The 23320-nt window shown below is 41.2% G+C and overlaps 1 protein-coding gene and 1 pseudogene across 2 annotated transcripts in view; both read right to left on the reverse strand.

Annotated features, from left to right (window-relative positions):
• Positions 1-206: 206 nt before the first annotated feature.
• UBE3D (ubiquitin protein ligase E3D) overlaps positions 207-23320 on the reverse strand; it is a 155585-nt gene continuing 132471 nt past the window's right edge. Inside the window, exons 9-10 of one of the 2 annotated variants that reach the window (XM_029224006.1) lie at positions 2822-2907; positions 216-770 (exon numbers count right to left, since the gene is read on the reverse strand). In XM_029224006.1, coding sequence (XP_029079839.1) covers positions 758-770; positions 2822-2907 — 99 coding nt within the window. In that variant the 3' untranslated portion in view covers positions 216-757. Of the gene's footprint in view, positions 771-2821; positions 2908-23320 lie in introns of both variants that reach the window. The other variant, XM_029224004.1, reaches the window with a different exon arrangement.
• The window catches only part of LOC114896246, a 30605-nt pseudogene continuing 13692 nt past the window's right edge, over positions 6408-23320 (reverse strand).

A 23320-nucleotide genomic window follows, 5' to 3' on the forward strand; every position in this document is an offset into this window, starting at 1 on the left:
GAAACCTTCTCTGTAAAATGAGGGGCGAGGCCTATGCCCTGAAGGACCCCTTCCAGCTCTGTCATTCTCATTCAGTGGTTTCCTCACCACCTGCTCTGGCACACAAGGGCTCAGACAGCTCTGTAACAGGATGTCAGTGAGGTATATTTATTGATCTGAAGCAGTATTTGGTAAAGGAAATAAAGAACAAAAGGAACACATACAGGTTTGCATAAACGGGAAAGCCTTTAATTTGATAATCATGCATTCAACAAACATTTATTTACTGAGCATCTCCTCTGAATAAGGTATACAAAATTCCATATTTTCTTTTAAAAAATGTTTTTATACGAGCCTGCGAAGTTCTCTGAAAGTGTATGTCCTAAGATTTGCAGCAGCTAGCATTCAATTCCACCAATGAAGCCCCTTGCTGCATTCCACACAGGACAGATGGGTCTCCACCAGCATTCTCTCTCTCCAGGTGGTGCTGACACAGCACATATTTGAATACTCTCGGTGGGAAACAGAGATGTAAATTCTATACTTATCTCTCAACCTGCTACTATGACTTTCTTCACAGCCTTGGTTTTTCAAAGGTTTCAAGTTAACTCTTCTCTTAGAGAATAGATGCAGGCAGGTAAACTCAAAACTGCGATGCCCTGTTCTCATTCTGTAGCTGGGTTCTTGTCTCTGTAATTGTTGCCCACTGGGCCGAAGGCTGGCTGCCGGTGCGCCCCGTGCTGTGGAGAGGAATGTGTCAGCTCCCGCAGTTACATCTTCAAAAAGGCCACCTGGAAAAGGAAGAAAAACCCACAGTGCTTTCCTTATATAATGTGATGAAATGGCTGAGTACACATCAAACCTGAATCAGGTAAGTCTGCTCGGTAAGGATGCTCACAGGTCTACAAAGAAAAACGACTCTTAGTCGGGCCAGACATTGCCATTTCACAGCAGGAGCAGATCAGTCCTTTTTTAATGAACCATACAGTAGTTAAAATAATTCACATGCATTTTAAAGGAAAAAAAGAAGTTTAAATTGACACTCAAGTTGTATTGCCGTGAAGTAATCCAGTTCTCTTTCCCATTGGTTCAAACGGCTGCTTTGGATCTTCCATGAGCATTATTCCAAATCCCGAAGACTCCTGGGCAATTCCAGTTTCTCATTACGATTGGTAATTATACCAGACTCTCTTCGGGTCATGCCAATGCTTTTAATTGCATCATATTTATTGGGCTTGCCAGCAGCAATTTATCTTAAAACCCGGTTGTTTTAAAACATTTTAATTCATACAGGCTTAGGTACAAAATACTTTCAGACTATTTAATAAGGTCCAGATCAAATGCATCGAATTTCTCAAGAGTTTTAGCTAAAGGAGAAACAAACATAATAAAGTCAGTCATAAACACTTAGAAAATTCTAGCTCAGGGTTCAGGGGTGATAGTAAATTCGGAAGGTGCCAGCATCAGGAAGAGAGTGGAATGCAGGTTAGAGATAAAGATGGAGAAACACGGGGCAGTTAGAAAGCTCGTCCCAGGCCTTTTCTGGGGGGAAAGAGTGAGCAGCAGAAGCAAAACATTGTACTCTTGGACATTTGGTACTTAAGTCCCCAAACGCAGTTGAAGGAGGTATGTATTTAATGATCCCTGTTAAGGGGATAGGAAAAGTGAAGAGTCGTGCAGGGCAAAAGCCATCTGCTTTATGCTGAGTAATTCAGAAGGATGTTACTCTTCATACAGTGCTGGTGAGAAAGGCCCCTGCTGAGTTTCCATATCAACTTCCCGCTGAGTTTTTCCATCAAGTTCTGCAATGAGAACAAAGTTGAAGGAGCAGGCACAGAAGAGAGGTTAAGATTCCTAAACAAAATATAAACATGGAATGTGGAGGGGACAAGATAGGAGAGTAGAAGGATGTGAGCTCACCCCTTCTTATGGACAACGGATGCAAACCTCAAGGGCTTATTGTGAAGAGTCAATGAGAGAATGCTTATGAAAATACTTGTGTTTCCCTCCCTGGCCTCTCAGATGACAGACATTAGGAGCCCATGCATATTCTGATGAGAAGGGGCTGTTGAAGACAGACCAGCTGGGCCCTTTAGGGAATGATCACAGAATCCCAGGGAAGGGGACTTCGGGGGTCACTGAGTCTGACTTCTCGCTCGCGGTGGTTAGCATCCCTGTGGGGACATCCTGCTTCTTCAAGAACAGTTTACAGGGAGATTCCCAAGATGCCAATACCACCGCTGATACTCAGAGACACAAAGACGATGGATAAAACCCAGTTGTCTCTTTCTGAACTCTGAAAACTGCTGTGTCCTGGAGTATTCCAACCAGGGACCACTTAGAATGATGATGATAAATGTCATCATAAAAATGGTTAAGAACTTTGGCTCTGGAACCATACAGACCAGTGGTTCTCTACTTGGGACAATTTCGCCCACCAGGGGTCATTTGCTAGTGTCTGGAGATTTTTTTTTTTTTTTTTTGGTCACAGCATGTGGGATCTTAGTTCCCAGACCAGGGATCGAACCCAAGCCCCCTGAAGCGGAAGCCCGGAGTCCCAACCACTGGACCGCCAGGGGAGTCCCTGGAGATATTTTTGGTTGGCACAGCTTGGGGGATGCTAAGGGCATCTCGTGGGTAGAGAGGTAGGGACGCTGCTAAACGTCCGATTATGTGCAGGACAGCTCCCCATAAGAAAGAGCTATCAGCCTCAAAACGTTAACACTGCCAGTGTTTGAAAATGCTGAAATTTAGAATTCGATCTCTCTGTGACCTTCGACAAGCTTGTTAACCTCTCCCAGCCTTTCCTTGTCTGCAAAATGGGAATTATAACAGGACCTACCTGAAACCTGTAAAACACTTTCCTGTCTTAACTCTTTTCATCCTCAGCACAGTCTGGGGATTCAGGTAACGCAGGCATTCGAAACTCTGTTTTACAAATGAAGAAACAGAAGCTCAGAAAAACTAAGTGGCTCGCTCAGGATGCAAAGCTAGTAAGTGGCAATAGGAAGAAATTTTGATTTCTAATCCATGCTTTTTCCCCTGGTAAGTTTACAGATAGATGATCGAGATAAAACTGCACAGGTTGGGGGACTTTTATTCCTCATTATTGTCTCAAATAGGAAAGATTTATTTTCTTTTGCATGCTGTGAATATGGACACAAGATGGAGAAAACTACATGAGGCTGAGCTCATTAAAACAAATAATGCAAAATGGAGTCCCCATCAAAAAAGAAAAAAAAATTAATTTGACCTAATATGCCTTTTTTTTTTCCATCGTTCTTTTTTATAGTGCCGCCTGCCAAGGACACTATGTGTTTTGCAGGACTTAATAACAAGAAACTGCAATCATCCTTGGGAACAGGTACCATACGATGCATTTTAGCTTCTTTTTATTTAAAACACTGTGAGTTAACATATTTCAGATGTTGATTTTGTGTTCCCTAGCTTTTGTCCATGACAGGAAAAATTGCTTTCCCTAACTGCCATTTATTTTAAGACAGGATAATTTTATTTTGTTCTACTACACTGAGAAAAATCTCTGTATTTCATCTTTTTAGTTTTATTCCCCAAAGTAAGAAGTTTTAAAGCTTTGCAGCTACAGTACAGGCTCCGTTGTTACATTCCTGGAATATATAGTTACAAAAGTATAAATAATTATTAGAAACCAGGGAAGACAGGACTCTGGAGTTGGCTGTAACATTTGACTCTCCCTGTTCTCTCCTCCTGGATTTGGACACTTGGGAAAGGAAAAGGGGAGAGAGAATGAAAATGTCTAAAAATAATGCCTCTGCTTTGAGTCACCATCTAAAAACAATCTTCTTAAACTACCATAAACAGGGCCAGGCTGCTGTAATAGCTGACCAAATGTTCAGTTTATAATGCTTCTGTACAATTGCGTAAATATGTTAAACACTTTTGAATGTTCTTGTTATCTTAGTTAACAAAATTATACTATGAAATTCTATTTCTCAACATAGAGCTGGAATTTCAATCAATAAAAAGACATGCTGTCAAGGCAGACTGCACAAGATAAAATTAACAATAAAAAAAATCCTACATAAATGCTTTGAGGTGCACTAAACAAGACAGATAAAACTGTACAATACTGGAAACTGTGAGTTTCATAATAATTGTGAGCTTTAGAAAAGTCTCTTTAGAATAAGTAGCACAGCCATACACAAATGTTCCTTTTAAAGGGTACTGTAGACTTAAAAAAATAAATATTTAAAACTATTCCTTAAATATATATTTTTGTCTAGGTACGGCTCCTGTTCAAAGTTATGTCTGGAATAAATGTTATGGCATGGAAAAAAAGTTTATACTTTACATTACAAAATCCAGTTTCTAGGCTCAAACTTCATTTACAAAATAAAATATACAATATAAATGTAAATATAAAAATAATAAAAGAAAATGACCTTTTCAAGCATATTATTTGTTTCGAGTCTTAAATCACAATGGGGTACAAACCATTTACTAACTCACTAATTCAGCATCAATCAGGCCTGTGCTGATGACGCCTGGACTCCACTCTTTGTGCTGAATAAATAGTATAAGATTGTCCTCTCTCTGGGCTGGCAGGCTGTCTTCATTCACTCGATTCATTCGATGATTAAGTACCACCTATGTGCCTGTGACTGTCCAGTCACAGGCCACAGTGAGAAGGCATTCCCTCGTGGCACTAACATGCGAGTGGGAGAGAGTCAAGTCATGAGATGATTCTAATAGGTTGGAATAAGTCTAAGACGGACGCCTAATGCCTGCTGGCAGAAAAAGGATCATTCTTGGGTTATGAAAGGAAGTGCGATTTCTGAAGCAGTAGCCCGAACAAGGCAGTTATTACTCTAATTATGAATAGTGTGTTGGCAAGGAGAGACAATAAAACCTGGCATGGCACTGAGTGGGATATACTTTGTTCCCACTAAAAGATGCTGGCTTTGCTAAAGGAACTACTAGCAAACAGGAAGGATGGAACAAAGGACCAAAGATGTGAGAAGCAATACAATGAGGAAGAAGACCTTATCCCACTAAAATGACAACGCCTGTGTGGACACTGTCCACACACTTATATGTGGACAGAAATACTAGACCAAGGAAACACCAGCGTGGCCTTCCAACTCAAATTCTGTAAAAGCCTTTAGAAAGTGGGAAAAAAGCAAATAGGATCAGTGTCTTTAAAGGGATTTAAACCCTTACCTTGTATTTTATTTAGGCCATGGATGCACTAGGATAATTTACAGGTCAATCAAAAGCTTGTGATTTTCATCTAGCGGGAACCAGTGAAGCAAAGCACAGCTGTGCTTTCTAGCGGAGGGCAGCGTGTGAAGTACCAGAAGACATAGATGTGAGTGGGGTAAAGACGACCAATGCCTCTTCCTCTCCAGATGGGGCTGGACACATGGACAAAAGCAGCAATTCCTGGGTCCTGAGCCTATTCTTCAACAAAGCAAGAAAGTTCTGGATGTAAGCTTCTCAGCACCTCTTTCAGAGTAAGGGCGTTGTGGAAGCATTGCTGGTGTTGGATGGTGCTATTACAACAGCACCGTGGTGAACAAGCCCTCCTGATGCAGTTGCCGAAGCCCCTGGTTATATAAGGCAAGCCCACCAAACTCGCTAATGATAGCAAGCCCATGGGGCAAACATTATATGGCAACAGTCTTTAGGTGTTACATAAAAATATATTTTCTCAAGCACAAAACATATTTGTTAAAGGAAATTCTATGATGCCAATATGGGTGGGTGTTAAAATGTATAACGTTAAACAGTACCACCACAATAAATACACTGTTACTCATAAATCAGAAAGTGCTTTTAATTTCTCATTCCTATGGGAACGTACACGAGGGAACTTGGCAGAAAGGCAGTGGTACCACTGCAGCTCTGGACAGGAGTGGTGTCATGAAAATCACCACTGCACTGCCCTACCGGCAACATGCCTCTGATCAAACAAGTTTATTCAGAAACAGAGTCACTGGAGTCTAGAAATGGAGTGTTTTCCTACAGTATCATTCATTGACATTTTTAGTAGCAAAACCATTTCAACAAATAATATTTCAAGGAAGCCATGCTCATTCTGATCTGTCATAATGTTGAGAAGCATGGGTGTTGAAGAAGACAATGTACTTGGGACAGCAGTAGAGTTAGAAATTCCAGGAGGGGACACGAACCCACGTGGGGGACATAAGAGCTTTCCATAGCAGAGAGCTGGTTTCTGGCATCTAAATAGGTTTATCTCAGTGATATTTTAAAATTCCTATTTTAGCTGTAAATATTAATTTTTCTAACAGAGACGCAACCAAAGGAGAGACTAGCCTCATCCGTGTAAAACACTTTCCAACCCGCTTTCAAGGAGGGAGGAGGGACTAGCTTGGGAGGCTGTGGCTGTGGATCCCACTACTGAACAGTGGAAAAGCTCTGTGGAAACATCACGCAGGCAGTGATGAGATGCTGTAACGAGTGTTCCTGGGGCCGGGACTATTCAGGCGCATAAGTGCAGAATTCTGTCAAGTAAGGAGAACGGCACAAAGTGAGCTCCCACACTTTTTCGGGAAAGGGCTAAGGAAGGTCGTAGCTGCCTCTGTAAACCCTCCTGGACAATTTTATCTCATACCTGAAGAGCCTTATTTGTGTTGGTTGGTATTCAACAAGTTCTTAACTATAATGATTAAAACTTAGAGAAATCAAGACTTGTATTGCTCATTGTAATTTTTCGTTTTCATAACTGATCTATAAATATATTAGGTATAGATGAAATTAGAAACGCACAGAAAGAGGAAAATAAAATTTTTGCAACTTCATTATTCAGAGTAACTACTATTAAGTGTTTTGGATGTATCTTTTTAGATTTACTTTCTATGTATAACTGGACATTTCTGCATATGCTGTTTTGTAATATGTAGCTTCTTTTTAACTTAATGATATATTGTGGTAATCTTCCCATGACAGTGAATATTCTTCTATGACATTTTTAATGACTGTATTATATTCTGCTATATATCTGGGTCACTTAAAAAAAATAAAAAAGGATAAATGCATAACTTATTCCACCAGAAAGCAAACTTGAGGGTTTTTTTGGGGGTGTTGGGGGGGGTGTGGATAAGTGAGGGGATGTTACTAACTGTTGGGCCCAGAGGACTTTGGCATAATCTGGCCTGGGTCCTCAAGGTGTCATCTCTGGACCAGACTTTTTTTTTTTTTTTTTTTTAAATACAGGCAAATCTAACGTTTATTTTAGTCAATTCAGGCAGTCAATAATATGTATTCAACAGTCCTTAATACTAGGAATTCTGAGAAACTATAAAAAGCAATACATTTAACCAAATAACCAGAGTCATTTGTTTCTTTCAAGAAACCTAAATTTTTAACCTAATGATGAAGATATTATAGAGACAACTAGGTACACATGCAAACAATGGAACTATTACCCAGTGTTTACTAATAATATTGTCCCTGAGGTCTTTGTCAAAGGCTGTTAAGAATGAAGATTCGCTCTTTTTTCACTTCCACTCATTCATTTAAACAGCATTTATTATTACCTGACATAAATCGTCTTGTAAATGGGCAAATATGCCATGCATTATAATTCCTTTGTTCGTTCAAACATATGTTGAGACCCAGACACTAGGGCAAATACAAAATAAAGTAAGCTCTATTCCATTGGACCAGACTTAATGGCATCCCCTGGGAACTCGTAAGTCACTCAAATCCTCCATTCTAGACCTGCTCAACCAGAAACTCTAGGGGCGGGGCCCAGCAACTGGTATCGTGTAGGTCCTCCAGGTGATTCTGATAAGCGCTAGAGTTGGAAAGCATTTTACCCCGCTGAGCGATCTTAGAGAGGTAACTGATGTATTTACAGTGGCACAGCTAATTAGAGGAACGACTCATACACAGTTCTTCTAACTCCTAATCCAGTGCCTTCATTTCTGGCCACTGCAAAATGAAGACGCTGGTCTAGGGTATCCAAGAGTCCTTTAAAACAAACATTTTTTTTTTTCTAGAAGACAACAAGATTATCAAAACAAGGGAGAAAGAAACAAATTATGTCTAGACCAGTATCTTGATATTGATATAGATCGGGCCCAACATCTACAAAAGGAGGACTGAGTCCTTTTTGTTAGCTATCTAGAGACTGAAGGGGCCAAATCTCTCAAACTGACCCACTGTGTAAAGCTAGTCTAGTAAGAGTTGAGAGAATGGTTTTTTTGGGGGGTGGGGTGGGGTGGGAGGGAAGAGCTTCTGATATGCCCTGATATAGTTTTCTTTTCTAAATCTACTTAACATGGGCATCTTTAGCAAACTTATTTGGTTCAGGTAAAGAAAATTGTCACAAATTTGACTTCAGAATAAGCTGGTAAAGAAGAAATCTCCCATACATTGCTTGGAGTATGCCTATAAAACAGGATAGACATTCTAGAAAACAGTCTGGCAGTCTTTAAAAACTAAACATGTACATAATTACTGTATGACCCAGCAACTGCAGTCTTGGACCTTTATCCCAGAGAAATGAAAACTTTATGTCCACACAAACAGCTGTACATGAATGTTCATGGCAGCATCATTTTAAGAGCCAAAACCTGGAATCAGCCCAGATGAATGCTTAAGGGTGGTACATCCACACTGTGGATACCTGCTCCACACTAACAAGCAGTGAACTGTTGACACATGCAACAACTTGGAAGATTCACCAGGGAGTTACGCTAGGCTCAAAAGGTTATGTACTGTAAAGTTCCATGTATACAACATTTTTGAAATGACAAAATTTCACAAACAGAGGACAAGGTAGTGGTTACCAGGGGTTGGGGATGGTGAGAGGAGGGAGGGTGTGATTATAAAAGGACAACAGGAGGGACCCTGGTGCCAACGGAACTGTTCAGTGTCTTGACTGTGGTGGATGCACAAAGAGACCCAGGTATACAATTACACAGAATGTCATACACTTGCACACACATACGCAAAGGGGTACAAATACAACCAGGGAAATCTGAGTAAGATGGGAGGACTGCACCATGTCAATACCCCAGTACCATAGTTCTGTAAAATGTTACCACTGGGGGAAACTGGGCAACGTGTGCAAGTGATCTTTCAAACTCTTTCTTACAGCTACGAGTGACTCTATCATTCTTTCACTAAAAATTTCGACTAAAATAATGCCACAATACTTTGCAAATGACCTTGTCTAGCTTACTCCAATCCAGTTACCTAGAGTGTCGCTCTGAGATGCATTATTCAAAGTCTTGTTCACACTGATGTTATGGTTAATATATCACTGTGATCCCATTTTCCTCAGTGGAATGACCTGAGTAAGCTGGTAGGTTAATTTTGGAATGAGTCCCGAAGCAGACGGCTACAGTGAGACACAACACCGTTATACTTAACACGGGTTGGGCTGACAGTCTGGCATTAAATGCTTAGGTTACACACCTGAAATCTTAGGTTGTATATGAAGTACTTATTCTAAATAGTCCACTAAGCACAATTTTTTGTTTTTTTTATTGCCCTGGAGTAAATAATGAGAAAAAATTCTGGCATTTTTAAAACCCAGAATTGCTATAACAAATTTCCCAGACACATAAGAGGCACTGGACAAATATTTTTTTCAGACTGAATACATTAGATTATAACTCTAATTTTAATCTTAAAATTAACAGTATCTTACAAAAGATTTGGAGAAAGGAAAACAGAGAGCGTCTGTTTGTTTCTCATAATTTGGTTAACTGTGAATTCACGTCCTTTTTTTTAACCTACCAACGGAGACTTGATTTTTTTAATAGTTTGTATAAGTCCTTTAGTAAATGTTAATATGTTTTTTATGCAGTGAAGAAATTAAGTGCATTATTTTTTTCCTATTTCCCCAAAGACTCTAATATTATTATTATGTGGGTCTATTTCCATATGGTTTTAAGATGCATTTTTCTCATATTGATTATCACATGTGCATATTTTTTATATCATAATAAACATTTTTAGGTGCTGCTCAGTAAGTCTTTATTCTTATTTTAATAGCTGCAAAACAGTCCATCATTAACAATCTATTACAAATTTAAGTTGTTCCCAGGTTTGTTAATATCAAAAGTAATAAAGGGGCTTCCCTGGTGGCGCAGTGGTTGGGAATCTGCCTGCCGATGCGGGGGACACGGGTTCGTGCCCCGGTCCGGGAAGATCCCACATGCCACGGAGTGGTTGGGCCCATGAGCCATGGCCGCTGAGCCTGCGCGTCCGGAGCCTGTGCTCCGCAACGGGAGAGGCCACAACACTGAGAGGCCCACGTACCGCAAAAAAAAAAAAAAAAAAAAAGTAATAATGAAGTAGTTACTATCGTGTTTATAATTTTTTTCAATTTTCAGAATATTCCCTTAGGATAGAGTCCCAGAAATGGGATTATTAGATTGAAATGTATGAGTATTAATCTAATTTGATACATATTTTTTCCAATGAGCTGTACCAACTGGTAATGCCACCAGCATCCTATCTTTTTTTAAAAAATTAGTACTAATTTAATAAAAGGAAATGACATCTCATGCTTTTTGAATTTATTTAACTGCTATGAGTTTAAACAATCTCCCAAACGTTTGTTTAATAACATTCTCCCAAACGTTTGTTTAATAAACATTCTCCCAAACGCTTGTTTCTTATAATTTGGTTAATCGTGAATTCACATCCTTTTTTTAAACCTACCAACAGGGGGCTTAATGTTTTTAATAGTTTGTATAAGTCCTTTAGTAAATGTTAATACGTTTTCTATGCAGTGAAGAAATTAAGTGCCAGGCAGCATCCCATTAAATCTTTATAAAATCCACTTGTATTAAATATCTAATTTAATTGTCTCTGGATTATAAATGAGGAACTGAGGTTCAGAGAAGCTGAGGAACTTCTGCTCACTGCTATAAGCTAGCAATAAGGCTGGGTGTGCAATCGGGTCTTTGTTTCCGAGCGTAGTATTCATTCCATCATCAAAGCTCCCTTCCATCTAATTATGGTGAGAGATAATTGCAAGTAACTTTAGGTGAAGAAAGAATCCATTATATTCCAATTTTAAAACAGATTTAGTAGCAGTTGAAATGATGCAGTCGCTCTTATTTGTTAAGCAGAAAGCAGATTATTTCTTTACGGTTAGATGTAAGGAGGAGAAAGAAAAAGATAGAAGAGCAAATTCAAGCCCTTCTTGTAAAGAGAAAATAATTCCTTGATTCGAAGAGAAAGCTTCCGGCAAGTGAGGAGAGCCTGCAGGATAAATGAGAAATCAGCCTGAAACCTCAGAAAGGAATTTTTGTCTGTAAGCTTAGCAAGCAGGATAAGTTAACATTGGCATAGTTTAGTCAGTTCAGTAGAAAAGATTATGACTTGGAATAATCAAACAACAGTTAAGGCCTAGTGAGAAATGGATCACATTGGAACCAGATGCTTATTTTCTTTAGCCACTTACTCCTTAGACATTACTTTGAAAATATAATATTAAAGATACATGAATCTTTAAAAAGGAAAGCATGCTAATATATCCATTTTTAAATAAATACCATTTATTTCTTAAGCCTGTTATTTGGAGTTGCTGGAAATAAACAGGGCTTATAAAACTGTAATTTACTTGTTTTAAAGGAGGAGCATGAGGATGTTATAACTACAAAATGAAACAATAGTAAATGTGTGCGGAAGGCAGCACACTGAAGAGGACAATGCTTTGTGATTTTTTTTTTTTCCTTTTTGCTTGGAAAGTAAAGAGGGGCTCTTGTATATAGAACTGTTGGTGGAGCGTCTCCAAGTCAAGAACAGCGCAGTGTATGGGAACAGAAAAGGGCACATACTCATCAAGGGCTCCCAGGGTTCAAGGTGGTAAGTTTTACACCTGCCATTCTAAGCTCCACGAGAAGCCAGAGGAAATTAGGTGGACACGAGGAGACTGCAGACTGGTGAAGTCTAACAGATGTGGAAAGCTGGAGATAGAGTATATGAAGCTGAGAAGTAAAGACAGATTGGTGTGAGAAGGTGGTACTCTGTACAGAGAGCAAAGATTCAGACCAAGGGAAAGATGAGACTGAATCCCTTCCCTGACTCCTCCAAGCTGAGAGCCTCCTCTTCCTCCAGTTCTGCCCACCGGTGGCCGTGGGGACTAGTGACAAAGGACATCAATGGCCTGGCAGGCCCTGGAATGGACAAGATCCTCAAAAACTGAAAGAGACGATTATTATTATTATAACTAGACGTTAATGTTTTGTGTATTTTAAATATTGCTACAGATGCTGTTCATGAATAAATTCTTCTCTGCTGTTCATGAATAAATTCATGCTTAATTATTTTTAAAGGAAGAAGCACAATTGGCTGATTGTGTATAAAAAACCTCCAAGGCTTACATAAGGCTTTCTCTCGCTTATACTATCCTATGACAATAGTATCTACCAGGGACAGGGACTGACATTGCACACATTACGTCTGAAGAAAAAACTGCAAACCTATGATGTCTGCACACGGAAGAATGTAGATGGCTTAGTGTAAAGTATCACCAGGTACTAGAAAAATAACTCCGAGCCCAGAGGCCACTGACAGGATTGTGTAGAGAGGGTGTGTGTAACGGAAAGCACTCCAAGTGGTTCAAACCAGCACATCCTTGGTTAGAGACATAATTCATTCCATAGAAATTCAGTTCTGAACCCAGGATTATTGACTAAGCCATGGGTCTTTAATACATGAAACTATCTGGCTGAATTTACCAATAATTAGGCTTCTCCCCAAAATATCCAATTTATAACGTTAACTAGAAAGAAGAGTCTGACTGATTATTCATCGAGGCACTCTGTAAAGCAGCGGGAGTGAATGGATGGACCTAAACACAACTTATAACCACTCATCATTAGTGTATTACAACGTGGACTGGACTTTTCTGGCTTCTGGGGCATTGAATACTTAGAGATGACGAATGCTCAACTATATTTTGTTGGGAAATACCAGTAACCTTTAAAATCAGCTAATTGCCTTCAAATGCTGGCCTTCAGAGTTCACTACGAGTTCACCATGCCAGCTTCCCACAGAAATGCACGTTCTATGAGATGGTATCACAGATTGCCTGAAGAACTTGCATACTTCAGCATACTTCAATCAAGTAACAGCTGGCACAATTTATAGCTGAAAGAGGCTTCCTGGCTTTAGGAGAAAGACTGTATGTAATTTCCAGAGGCAACACAGTCAGGTTACCCAACCTCCGTGCCTGAGTTTCTTCATCTGTAAGACGGGGCTTCCCTCTTCCTCTGGTGGGTCAAGGATGGTAGGAGATACCGTGATGTCTGTGATTGGCCCCAAGGAGGTCCCCTCTTCCCCACACGGAGGATGAGGAAAGCTTATTCAGCCAAAAGCCTCCCTCCCCCTACCTAAATGGGGTCTGAACATCATGACTCACTGAGCTGCAAAACGAACATCAAATATCTACGGGTCTTTAACGACAAAGTGCGAAATAATTTTTTCAGGGTTAGAGAAGTTCTGAGATGAGACCCAGAAACAATTTTGATCTGAGGAGAGGAAGGACTGGGAAGCCATGAGAAAATAATGTACTACATTCTGATGGGAAGTGGAGAAAATTTTGAAACTCATATATTGTTTCAGGTGTCTTTAACTCACCTAAACTGCTAAAAGGTGGTGAGCGTAAACAAGTATTCCACAGAGTCTGCTGTGTTCTCAGAACTATTCCATTTGGTATTTTTAAAGACAAGACCTATAAACACTTGAAAAATGTTCTCTATTTTCTACTGGTTTAGGGGTAAAAAAATTTTCTTTGAAAAGAAAAAATGTATTTTTTAAAATTCCCCCGAATTTTCTTTGAGGTCATCTTTCTCAAGTATGAGAAATGAATGGAAAAGGAGAGTGGGCCCAGTTGGGGGTCCCTCAGTAAGGGTTTGGGGACAACCAAGACCCCATATGAGATAAGCGTGCACGATCTCACTCCTTTTCTCGAGAACCCTTGGTTCATAACATTAGTATGAAGCAAATGTGGAGAGAAAAATGTTGGGGACTGGTTACATCAGCCAGTTACTATCTTTTCATTTTGACAAACTTATGAACAAACCCATCAAGACAGGGCACCTCTTTGTAATGTACAAAAAATACTGAATCACTATGTTGTACGCCTGAAACTAATATAATATTGTAAGTCAATTTTACTTCAATTAATAAAAAAGACAGGGCTCCTCACTCAATTCCCATCACCCCCAGCGGTCACCTCTCCCTGTTCAAACTTCTGCCGGTTAATCCACGACACCAGTAATCTGCAGGGCACTTGGCTGTTTTTTGTTTGTTTTTAACTTATAAAAGATTTCAAATATTAACATATTTTCTAGTCAACAGAATAGTATAATAAAATCACAAATATTACCCAGAAACAATAATTACCAACTCATGGCCATTTTGTTTCATCCAAAGCCCTGCCACAGAACTCTTTTGAAGCAAATCCCAGACCTATTATTTTGTATATAATTCAGTGTGTGTCTCTGAAAGAGAAGGACTGGGATAAAAATAAAACCACAATGCCATGACCACATCTAAAACATTAATAATAATTCCTTAACATAATCAAATATCCATTCAGTGATCAAGTTTCCCCAACTAGCTCATAAAATTTTTGAACAGCTGGTGTTTGTTCAAATCAGAATCGAAACATGTCTAAGTAGTGTTACAATGGATTCATACGTCTTTTAAGTTTCTTTTAAATCATAAGTTCCTCCTCTTTTCTCTCCCTTTGATTTTTATGTTTTGAAGAAATCAGATCTTTTGTCTGCCGGGTTTCCCGTAGACTGGAATGTGGTGAGTGTTTTTTGTGTTTTTAGTGTCACTATAAACTCATGGATTTAAAATACATCTGATACGCTTTAATCTACTACAGTCTTTATTTGTATTAATGCTCACATCATCCCATCTTTGTCAGCGAGAATCTCTTCAACTCAGAGCCTAAGTCCTAAGGACATGATCTTAATAGTTTATATTGTTTTTTTGTTTGTTGGTTGGGTTGGTTGGTTGGTTTGCTTTCTGGTAGGATGGGACTCAGCCTCATCTTATCCCAGACATGGAATCAGCCATTCTCAGGAGAAGCCTAGGTCCTTCAGTGAGGAATGGTATTTGGAGATAAGAACTTGAGCGCCTTACTGCTTCCAAAGTTCCTTGGACATGTTACCTCATGTGTACACATATATACCCGCTACCCACCTCTGGGGGCCACCATGTTCCCTTTTCAAAGTGCATTCAGACCCTATTCAGAAACCAGGTCCTCAACTACTCAGAGATGAACCTTTTTGTCTGGTTACCTAAGGAGGACAGGTTAGAAAAATACCACCTTAGCAACAGAGAGAGAAACTGAAACCAAAGAAAGATCATGAGTCCCTTCCTTTTCCACTGGAACTGAAAGGAAATAGTTAAGTTCTGTTATCAGAACTTAGATGGAAAAAGGAATCTTTCTAGATAGAGAACTTAATTTTTTTTTTTTTAAACTAGGTAAAGACCTTCCTGTATGAGTAAAAGAAAAATGCTTCCAGAAAAAGGCTGATCAAGGAGGTCCCTTGGGCATGGAATAATAAAGGTGACTCACTGCCTTGCATGGACAGGTCCCTGCTGTTAATTTGTTTGTCAAAGCTGTGGAAGAATGGGGGGGGGGGGAACGGTCACTCCGTGGAGTCTGAGCACTGGAAGTCCATCCCAAAGACAATAAAAGTCGTTTTGTAAACTTGTCTGGCTAATTAGGAACAGTATTTCTGCCCTCACTAAAGGAAAATACCCTATAACCCTCACAGTATGTCTGGAACAGAGAAAAAAAATGAAAAAATGGAAGGGCACGCTTCACAGTAATTTTGATAATTTAAAGCAAACTTATTCAGATGGCAAAATGTTTCCCAGCCCCTCAGCAGCAGCAGCAGGTTCCTGTAAAACCTGAACCTATTATCGGCGGTGGGGTCTGGGGGGAGTGTAATGGAGACTCCTCCACTTCACAAAAGAATGTAAATAACCAAAAAGCACCAGGGAGATGAAAATAAAAATCATAATGAGATGCCCACCAGAATAGCTAAAATAAAAACCCCTGGCAACACCAAATGATGACGCTGTTGATGATGATACGGAACAACAGCAATGCTCGTACACAGTTGCTGGGAGTGTAAAATGGCATAACCGCTTTGCAGGAGCGTCTGGCGGTTTCTTAAAAGTTCAACGCACGTTTACCCTACAACCCGGCAATTCCATTCCTAGATATCTACAGAGAGAAATGAAAACATGTCCACAAAGAGCCTTTATCAGACTGTTCACAGCAACCTTATCAAAATAGCCCTCAATCAGAAACAGCCCAGGTATCCATCAAGAGCAGAATGTATTAACAAATTGTGGTTTTCTCATTCAGTGGACCACTATTGTGCAATAAAAAGAAGAGTGAACCACTGATAAATGCAATAATGTGGATAAACTGCAAACACATCATGTTAAGTAAAAGAGACCAAAAAAAAAGAGTATACACTATACGATTTAATTTCTACAAAGTCCAAATATAGGCAAAATGAATCTATGATGATACAAATGAGGGACACTGGTTTCGGGGGAGGGAGGATTAATAAAAAGGCCTGAAGGGAACTTTCTGGAGGAATGGATATGATCTATACCTTCTTTCTGGATGGTAGTTACATGGGTGTATGTACAGCAGTGGTTCTCAACCACGGGTGGTTTTGCTACCCAGGGGACATGTGGCAATGCCTGCAGACACTTTTGATTGTCACCCCCCCAGGAGGGGATGCTACTGGCATTTAGTGACTAGAGGTCACGGATTAACAGACAGCTCCCTACAAGAAAGAATTATCTATTCCAAAATATCAACTGTGCCAAGGCTGAGAAACCTAGTGTATATACAGTTGTCAAAACTCATCAAACTGAACAACTAAAATCTGAACATCCTATTGAATGTTAATTATTACCAAAAGAAAGAAAGAAAAAAGAGCTCAATAACCTCTCTCCTCACCCCAAAATATAGGTGAAGGACGAGACTGGGGGGAAAAAAATTTCACATTTCAATTCTGTGAGTTCAACTGCTCAAAAAACACATTTCAATATCCAAATCATGCTCAGTTAATGTTGATTGAAATTTTAAAATCTTGGGCAAACTTCCAGTTCCGCATGTAAGGAGCTTGGAAGTTGCCATTCCATCCTAACAAGTAAAAAGCTGAACAGACTGAAGAATCAACAGCTCTTGGATCCGTAAGGGAGAGGAGGACACAGGGCAAACCGAGACTGGAGAGACAGGACAAGGCGGGGATTCAAGGGTTACTGGAGGAGAGGTTTACTAGAGGGAGCCACAGCCAAGGTAGGAAACCTGGGCTGTAATTGACAAACCGCTGGAGGCTCAGTGTGCACCGGTCTGAGAGTGAAAAACTGCAAGGGGATCCAGTTATGATGGGTCCCACAGTTGTGTGAGATTTACCTCCAGAGGCTCGACCCAGGTTCTCACAGTAAATATGGGAGAAGAATCCCCTTGAGCTTCCAGAGAGGGGAGGGGAAAGGGAACCATTTTGAAATATGCCAGAGTCCTCTGCTCTTAACAAGGTTTGCCCTCGGGGGGCGGGGGGGGGGGGGACAGCTAGTTAACCAGAATCTAACCTGCTGGGCGTTATTAGAGCCTGACCTGGGGAAAGGGAAATGACCAACTCCAGCCCAATCTGGCCGTCCCGTACCACCGAAGGGGGGAGAAAAAAAAGTAAAGCTTGATATAAAAACGTCCAAAAAAATTATACCGGGGGAAAGATGGACGGAGTATGGGCAGTCCTCTCCTCAACTCTCCCTTCAAACACACCCTTCCTATCTCCCCTCTCCCACTGGTAAAACTCACACCGTGGGCTACTCCACTTAAAACTTCCTGAAGGAATTACGTTTGGGCCTCAGGGAAATGTTGATATGGTTGTGCACAGACAGCCCTGGGTGATAAAAACAGTGGGGGGCAGGGAGCCCGCCTGGCCCCCTTCAGCCTCAGCATCTAATCACCCAACCCAGACTCCACGCTCTTCCCGCCCACGGTTCTGAGCTCACGAACGTCACGGGACGCAGCCGCAGGGCGAGCCAGGCGTGGAGCTGGGTGAGGGCTTCCCGCCATCGCACAGGTCACAGTAACAAGCTGGCAGCTGATTTCCACGGTTCTCCCTGAATCTCAGGAAATTTCTGGTACAAAGTAAAAAGTTGTGCTTAAGTGGAAAAAGAAATGGATCCGGAAGTGCTATGCCGTAAACTAGTTTATGGTACGGGTGCTGTTACCTCTGATGTTTGTAGAAAACAAGTAGCTCATGACTCAGGTTACTAAAGTTGAATTTCAAAAACATTTTTTCCCTCAGGGGGAGTCTGAACTGTACACAATTAGCCTTCGTGCCAGTGAGTTTCATTCCCTACTGCTTACAGTAGCACCCAGAATACATTTTACACTAAAGCCTGGAGGCAGCCCTGAGTCGGCTGTGCCATTACCTGTACACCTAAGCCAATCAAGAGACAGATTACTCAGAAATGCCTCTGGTGGAGATGCTGCAGAGCTCCTTCAACATTCTGGCCTTCTCCCAGACCAAGAACTTTTCCCTCAAGTTTGAATTAACTGACCTTTAACACAAGCATGCACGTCTACTTCCCTTCCCTTTATGCAGGAGGAAGTAGCTGCTTCGACTTCTGGCCGGGCGAACGAGAACTCCCAAGTTGGAAAAACTGCCCTCAAGGACTGTATCCCTCACTCACTCTCAGAAGCCTGAAGTTCTGTGCTTGTCTCTAACCTTCGCGTTGATTCTCCAGGAGGCGAGCTCTCTGAGCAACGAAGCCCATTAGCCAAATTCTTTTGGAAACCTGACAGCCTCACACTGAGGCCTGGTTCCTGTGGGCACATCTGCTGCCCAGCAGGGGAGTGAAATTGGATGTGTTTTAGACGCACATCTAAAGAGAGTTTTAGACGTGGTAGGTGGTGGACAAGAAAGGCACCTTTACACTTTGGCCACCATCTCGGACATATTCAAATACTCCAGCTTTACCATCATCCATTCAATACTTGAACTGCTGATTCCAGGGAGCTACTTCGTAGGGTGGGATTCACAAAAGAGACAAAGCCCCAGTGATTTTTAATTCCCAAACCTTGCATGCAACACAGCTCCATGGAATGTTCAACAGCCCTTGCCCATGCACAGGGACACTGGGGGGGGGGGGGGGGAGGGAGACGGGGGAGGACCACATGTCTCTTCTTGCTGACACTTGGTGTTTTCGTTTTCCCAGTAAAAACCATTTTTATCCACCCACCCTCCACCCCATAAAAGGCAAACCTGCAATGTGGGATAGTAATGTCTTATCTAAATTTCTGTCTATCCCTCCATGGGGTCTTGCACGCAGGAGGCTTTCAATAAATATTTGTTGGCTGAAATGAATAAATGTTGAATTAATGAGTTACGTAACTAGATTCCAGGCTAAGTTCTTTTCTATGGAGGTGTCAAAAAAAAATGTTTAATAGGATGGAGCTAAAAACAGAGTGGGAATTTTGATATTTTCAACTCTAACACTTCCATGCTACTGGGCAAAGCCTCACCCTGGCCAAAATGGGACTTGGCTTAGAAAACATTGCTTACAGCTTTGCCCAGCACTGCTTCACAGCCTCAAGGTTGAGACCGAGGGGCAGAGACCCTCATTGCCCTTCCCAGCTCTGTGAAGAGGTAACTATCAGAAGGTAGGGGCCTGGGGATTCCGTGGTGATTTTGTTTCCTACAAAAGTTGCTTGTTGGGGTAACGTGAGAATCCAAGAATTAGAATGGGGTGATAACCATTTTCATGATGAAAACACAAACTTAAAGACAACCTCAATCATCAAGTGATTTAAAATGTAGAAACTTAGTCGGGTGGTGACATTGACAAGGTGAAGATGTTCCAAGTGTGATTCTGAACACTGAGGCACCGTCTGGGTCTTAACAATGACCATGAGGCCCTACTGCATAGCACAGGGAACCCTTCTCCATACTCTGTAATGACCTATATGGGAAAAGAATCTAAAACAGAGTGGATATATGTATATGTATAACTGATTCACTTTGCTGTACAGAAGAAACTAATACAACATTGTAAATCAACTCTACTCCAATAAAATTAAGACAAACAAACAAAAAACAATGATCGTGGCTCACCAAGTTTACATGGGTTTGCTTTCCATGCACATTTTGTGTCATCCTCGTCTAACTCAAAAGATCTAATCCCACAAGATCACCTATAATTAGTGATGATGCACTCTTAGAAGACAAATATAGACACCCGAGGTGATGCATCAGCGGTCTTAAAATAATTAATGCTTATCCGCACAAGGCCACCTACACCAAGGCACTTGGGAACAGTTCACCATAGCCATGTCATAGAAGGATGGCAAAACCATTTTTCTCACCTGCAGAAGTAGGTCACAGCAAGAGCCTTTGGCAAAGGAACCACAGTGGACACTGAATGGGTTTTGTGACACAATCTTTTCATTTTTCATCTCAATGCAAGACTTAATCGTTGGTTCACTGTACTCGCCAATCATCTCCCTCCATGGTAACAGGACCAGAATGAGGCTTGGAAGTGCAGTATTTGGGGACACAGCAAAAAGCCCCATTACCAGAATACTGCTGCTACGCTGAATAACCAGAGCTCAAGCATTTCAGGCAGCCACTGGGTTTTGTTGTTTTATTTCCAATGATATGAAAATAAAATCGATCATCATAAACCAGCACACCGATCCGGAGTCTGAGCTAGGCAGTACAGAAGCACAGAGGCTAAAGGTTACAGCATTTCACACAGAAACCTTTTAAACTCCACATACGGCCCCCATGTGGGACATTTTATCTCTTTTGAGACTTCTATTTAAACTCAACCATTCAGACTTTCCAAAAACAACGTGAGTTATGTGCATTTCACTAGTGCTACTGCCTTCTAAATAATGAATGCCTTTCCCAGTGAGGATGAAGAAGGTAGAGAAAAGACATAGACAGTAGCAAGAAGGGGAACCATGACATTCGCAAGTACTGTGTGATCTCAGGAAACCTCATCAGAGGGGCTGAAACGCACCTCATGTAAAGCTCTGTCCTGTCATCCCTCAGAAAGGCTCAACCTGCTTCCTGTACCAGCAGCTTCTCCCTGGCTAATGCTGTGTCTCCTGACCATCAGGCACTTGTGTTCAGACTAACTGACGGTGGACTTTCTCCCTGGGGCACGGACAAACTGTCTCTAGGACACCAGGCTTCTCTGCTAACTCTATGGTCTTATCAACCTACCTTTTTTCTTTTTTAATTGAAGTATAGGTGATGTACAATATTATGAAAGTTGCAGGTGTACAATATACTCACAATTTTTAAAGGCTATATCCCATTTATAGTTATTATAAAATATTGGCTATATTCCCTGTGTTGTAAATATATCCATGTAGCTTATTTTATACAGAATAGTTTGTACCTGTTAATCCCCTCCCCCTATATCACCCCTCCCCCCACTGGTAACCACTAGTTTGTTCTCTATATCTGTGAGTCTGCCTCGTTTTTGTTATATTCACCACGTTGTTGTATTTTTACCTGTCTTTAAAGGGATGTGCTCTGAAGTTCTGGTAAGGGCTAGAACCCATTCTTTGGCTCCAATTCAGAGTTACTCATTTCGTACAGTCCTTCCTCCCCGCCCCCCCCCCAAACGCACTAAAAAGCTTTCCTCTGTCCTTTTTCTCCCCCTTACTTTCTTCTTGCTCAGAGCAATCCTATTTCATTTTTCACAGAATATGATTTTCTGTGTTCGCTTTATCATTTTTACCCCCTCAGTGTCATTAATGACCTTCGAGCTATTAATAACCTTCAGTTATTCTATGGTTTTTCCTTCCACCTTCGTCCTTATTTTGCCCCCATTTCAGAGCTGAAGGACAACTGTAGAACGAGTAAATTTTAAAGTTGTGTCACGGTTCCCCTAGGGACAGTCTCCTTCCTTGCGCTATTAAGTTGGAAAATGGCTTTTTAGAAAAAATCAAGGTTTTTGTCACAGAGCAGGTGCAATCATTACAATGTGAAATTAGTCCTTTTTCCAGTGAAAGTGGTGCAATACTTTACTTGTAACTGCACAAAGGGATTTAGGAAATGGAATATAAAAAAAACCTATCAAGAGCTTTAGAGGGTTATGTGCAAAGTTATATGATATTTTGTTCCTGCAATATAGACAATAAAGCCATGCCGCCGTGGAATGCCAAAGTTTTGCTTTCTGGATTCACCAGTGCAAAATCAGTTCATTTAAACTTTGGAGAATGACCTGCTTTTCATTCATGCACACATCCATGTCGTCTCTGTTCCCCATGTTCACTGGGCTCCTCCAATGTGCCAGGCAGAGTGATGAATTTTAAAAAAGCAAAAGAACAAAAAGAAATCTTTTTTATCCTGAAAAGCATGTCGATGGTTATCCTCTATTCTAGGCAAGTCGCTCACTTCAAAAATTATCTCATAAATTGTATGTACTTGCAGAAAATGAGGCGGCACGGTAATAATAAACCTGCCTGCAGGCAGATTCACTGAGGCAGATGTGGTTTTACAGCACTCTGTAAAACCCATGACTGTTTCACTAGTTAATAACTGGCAGCCCAGTGGGCTTGGACCACAGTGGGAGAAAGGCAACCAGGCCTTGGAGTCTTGCTCTGTGGTTTGCTGCTTGTCTGGCTTTGACTTAGCCTCTCTGAGCCTCAGTTTCCTCCTGTGAAATACAGGACCAACTGCACCAGTTTCCAAAGAGTGGTTCTTAGGATTGACTGAGATAAAATGCACAAGGCTTCTATTACTGTGCCTGTCGCAAAGTCGATGCTCCATACATTACAGTTTTAGCAGCATCATTATGGCTGGAGTTTACAGCAGGGCAGACATGACAGCCCTAAATCAAGGCATTCTTTTTTTCTCAGAAGGAGAATGACAGGGCTAATTTCAAGGAGGCAGAGTAGACAGGTTGAAAATTAGGGTCTCCCTCGTCCTAGCCCCGCCCCACTTCTCTGAGTTGGGCACCTACGTACCCCAATTACTCATTATCTCCACGAATGCCCTTCTGTATCAGCACCCCAGTCACTGACCCCTCCCTTTCACCACGATCTTTTCCTCTATCCAGCCCAAACTTATTGAGAGATAGCTTAACTCAGGGAAGTAGCTGACCACTTTAGATGAGTCAAAGAAAAGGAAGAGGGGGCTTCCCTGGTGGTGCAGTGGTTGAGAGTCCACCTGCCGATGCAGGGGACGCGGGTTCGTGCCCCGGTCCGGGAAGATCCCACATGCCGCGGAGCGGCTGGGCCCGTGAGCCATGGCCACTGAGCCTGCGCTCCGCAACGGGAGAGGCCACAACAGTG

This window comes from Monodon monoceros, unplaced genomic scaffold (genome assembly GCF_005190385.1).
Source record: "Monodon monoceros isolate NGI ecotype Baffin Bay Population unplaced genomic scaffold, NGI_Narwhal_1 Super_Scaffold_15, whole genome shotgun sequence".
In the NCBI taxonomy this organism is placed as follows: domain Eukaryota; kingdom Metazoa; phylum Chordata; class Mammalia; order Artiodactyla; family Monodontidae; genus Monodon; species Monodon monoceros.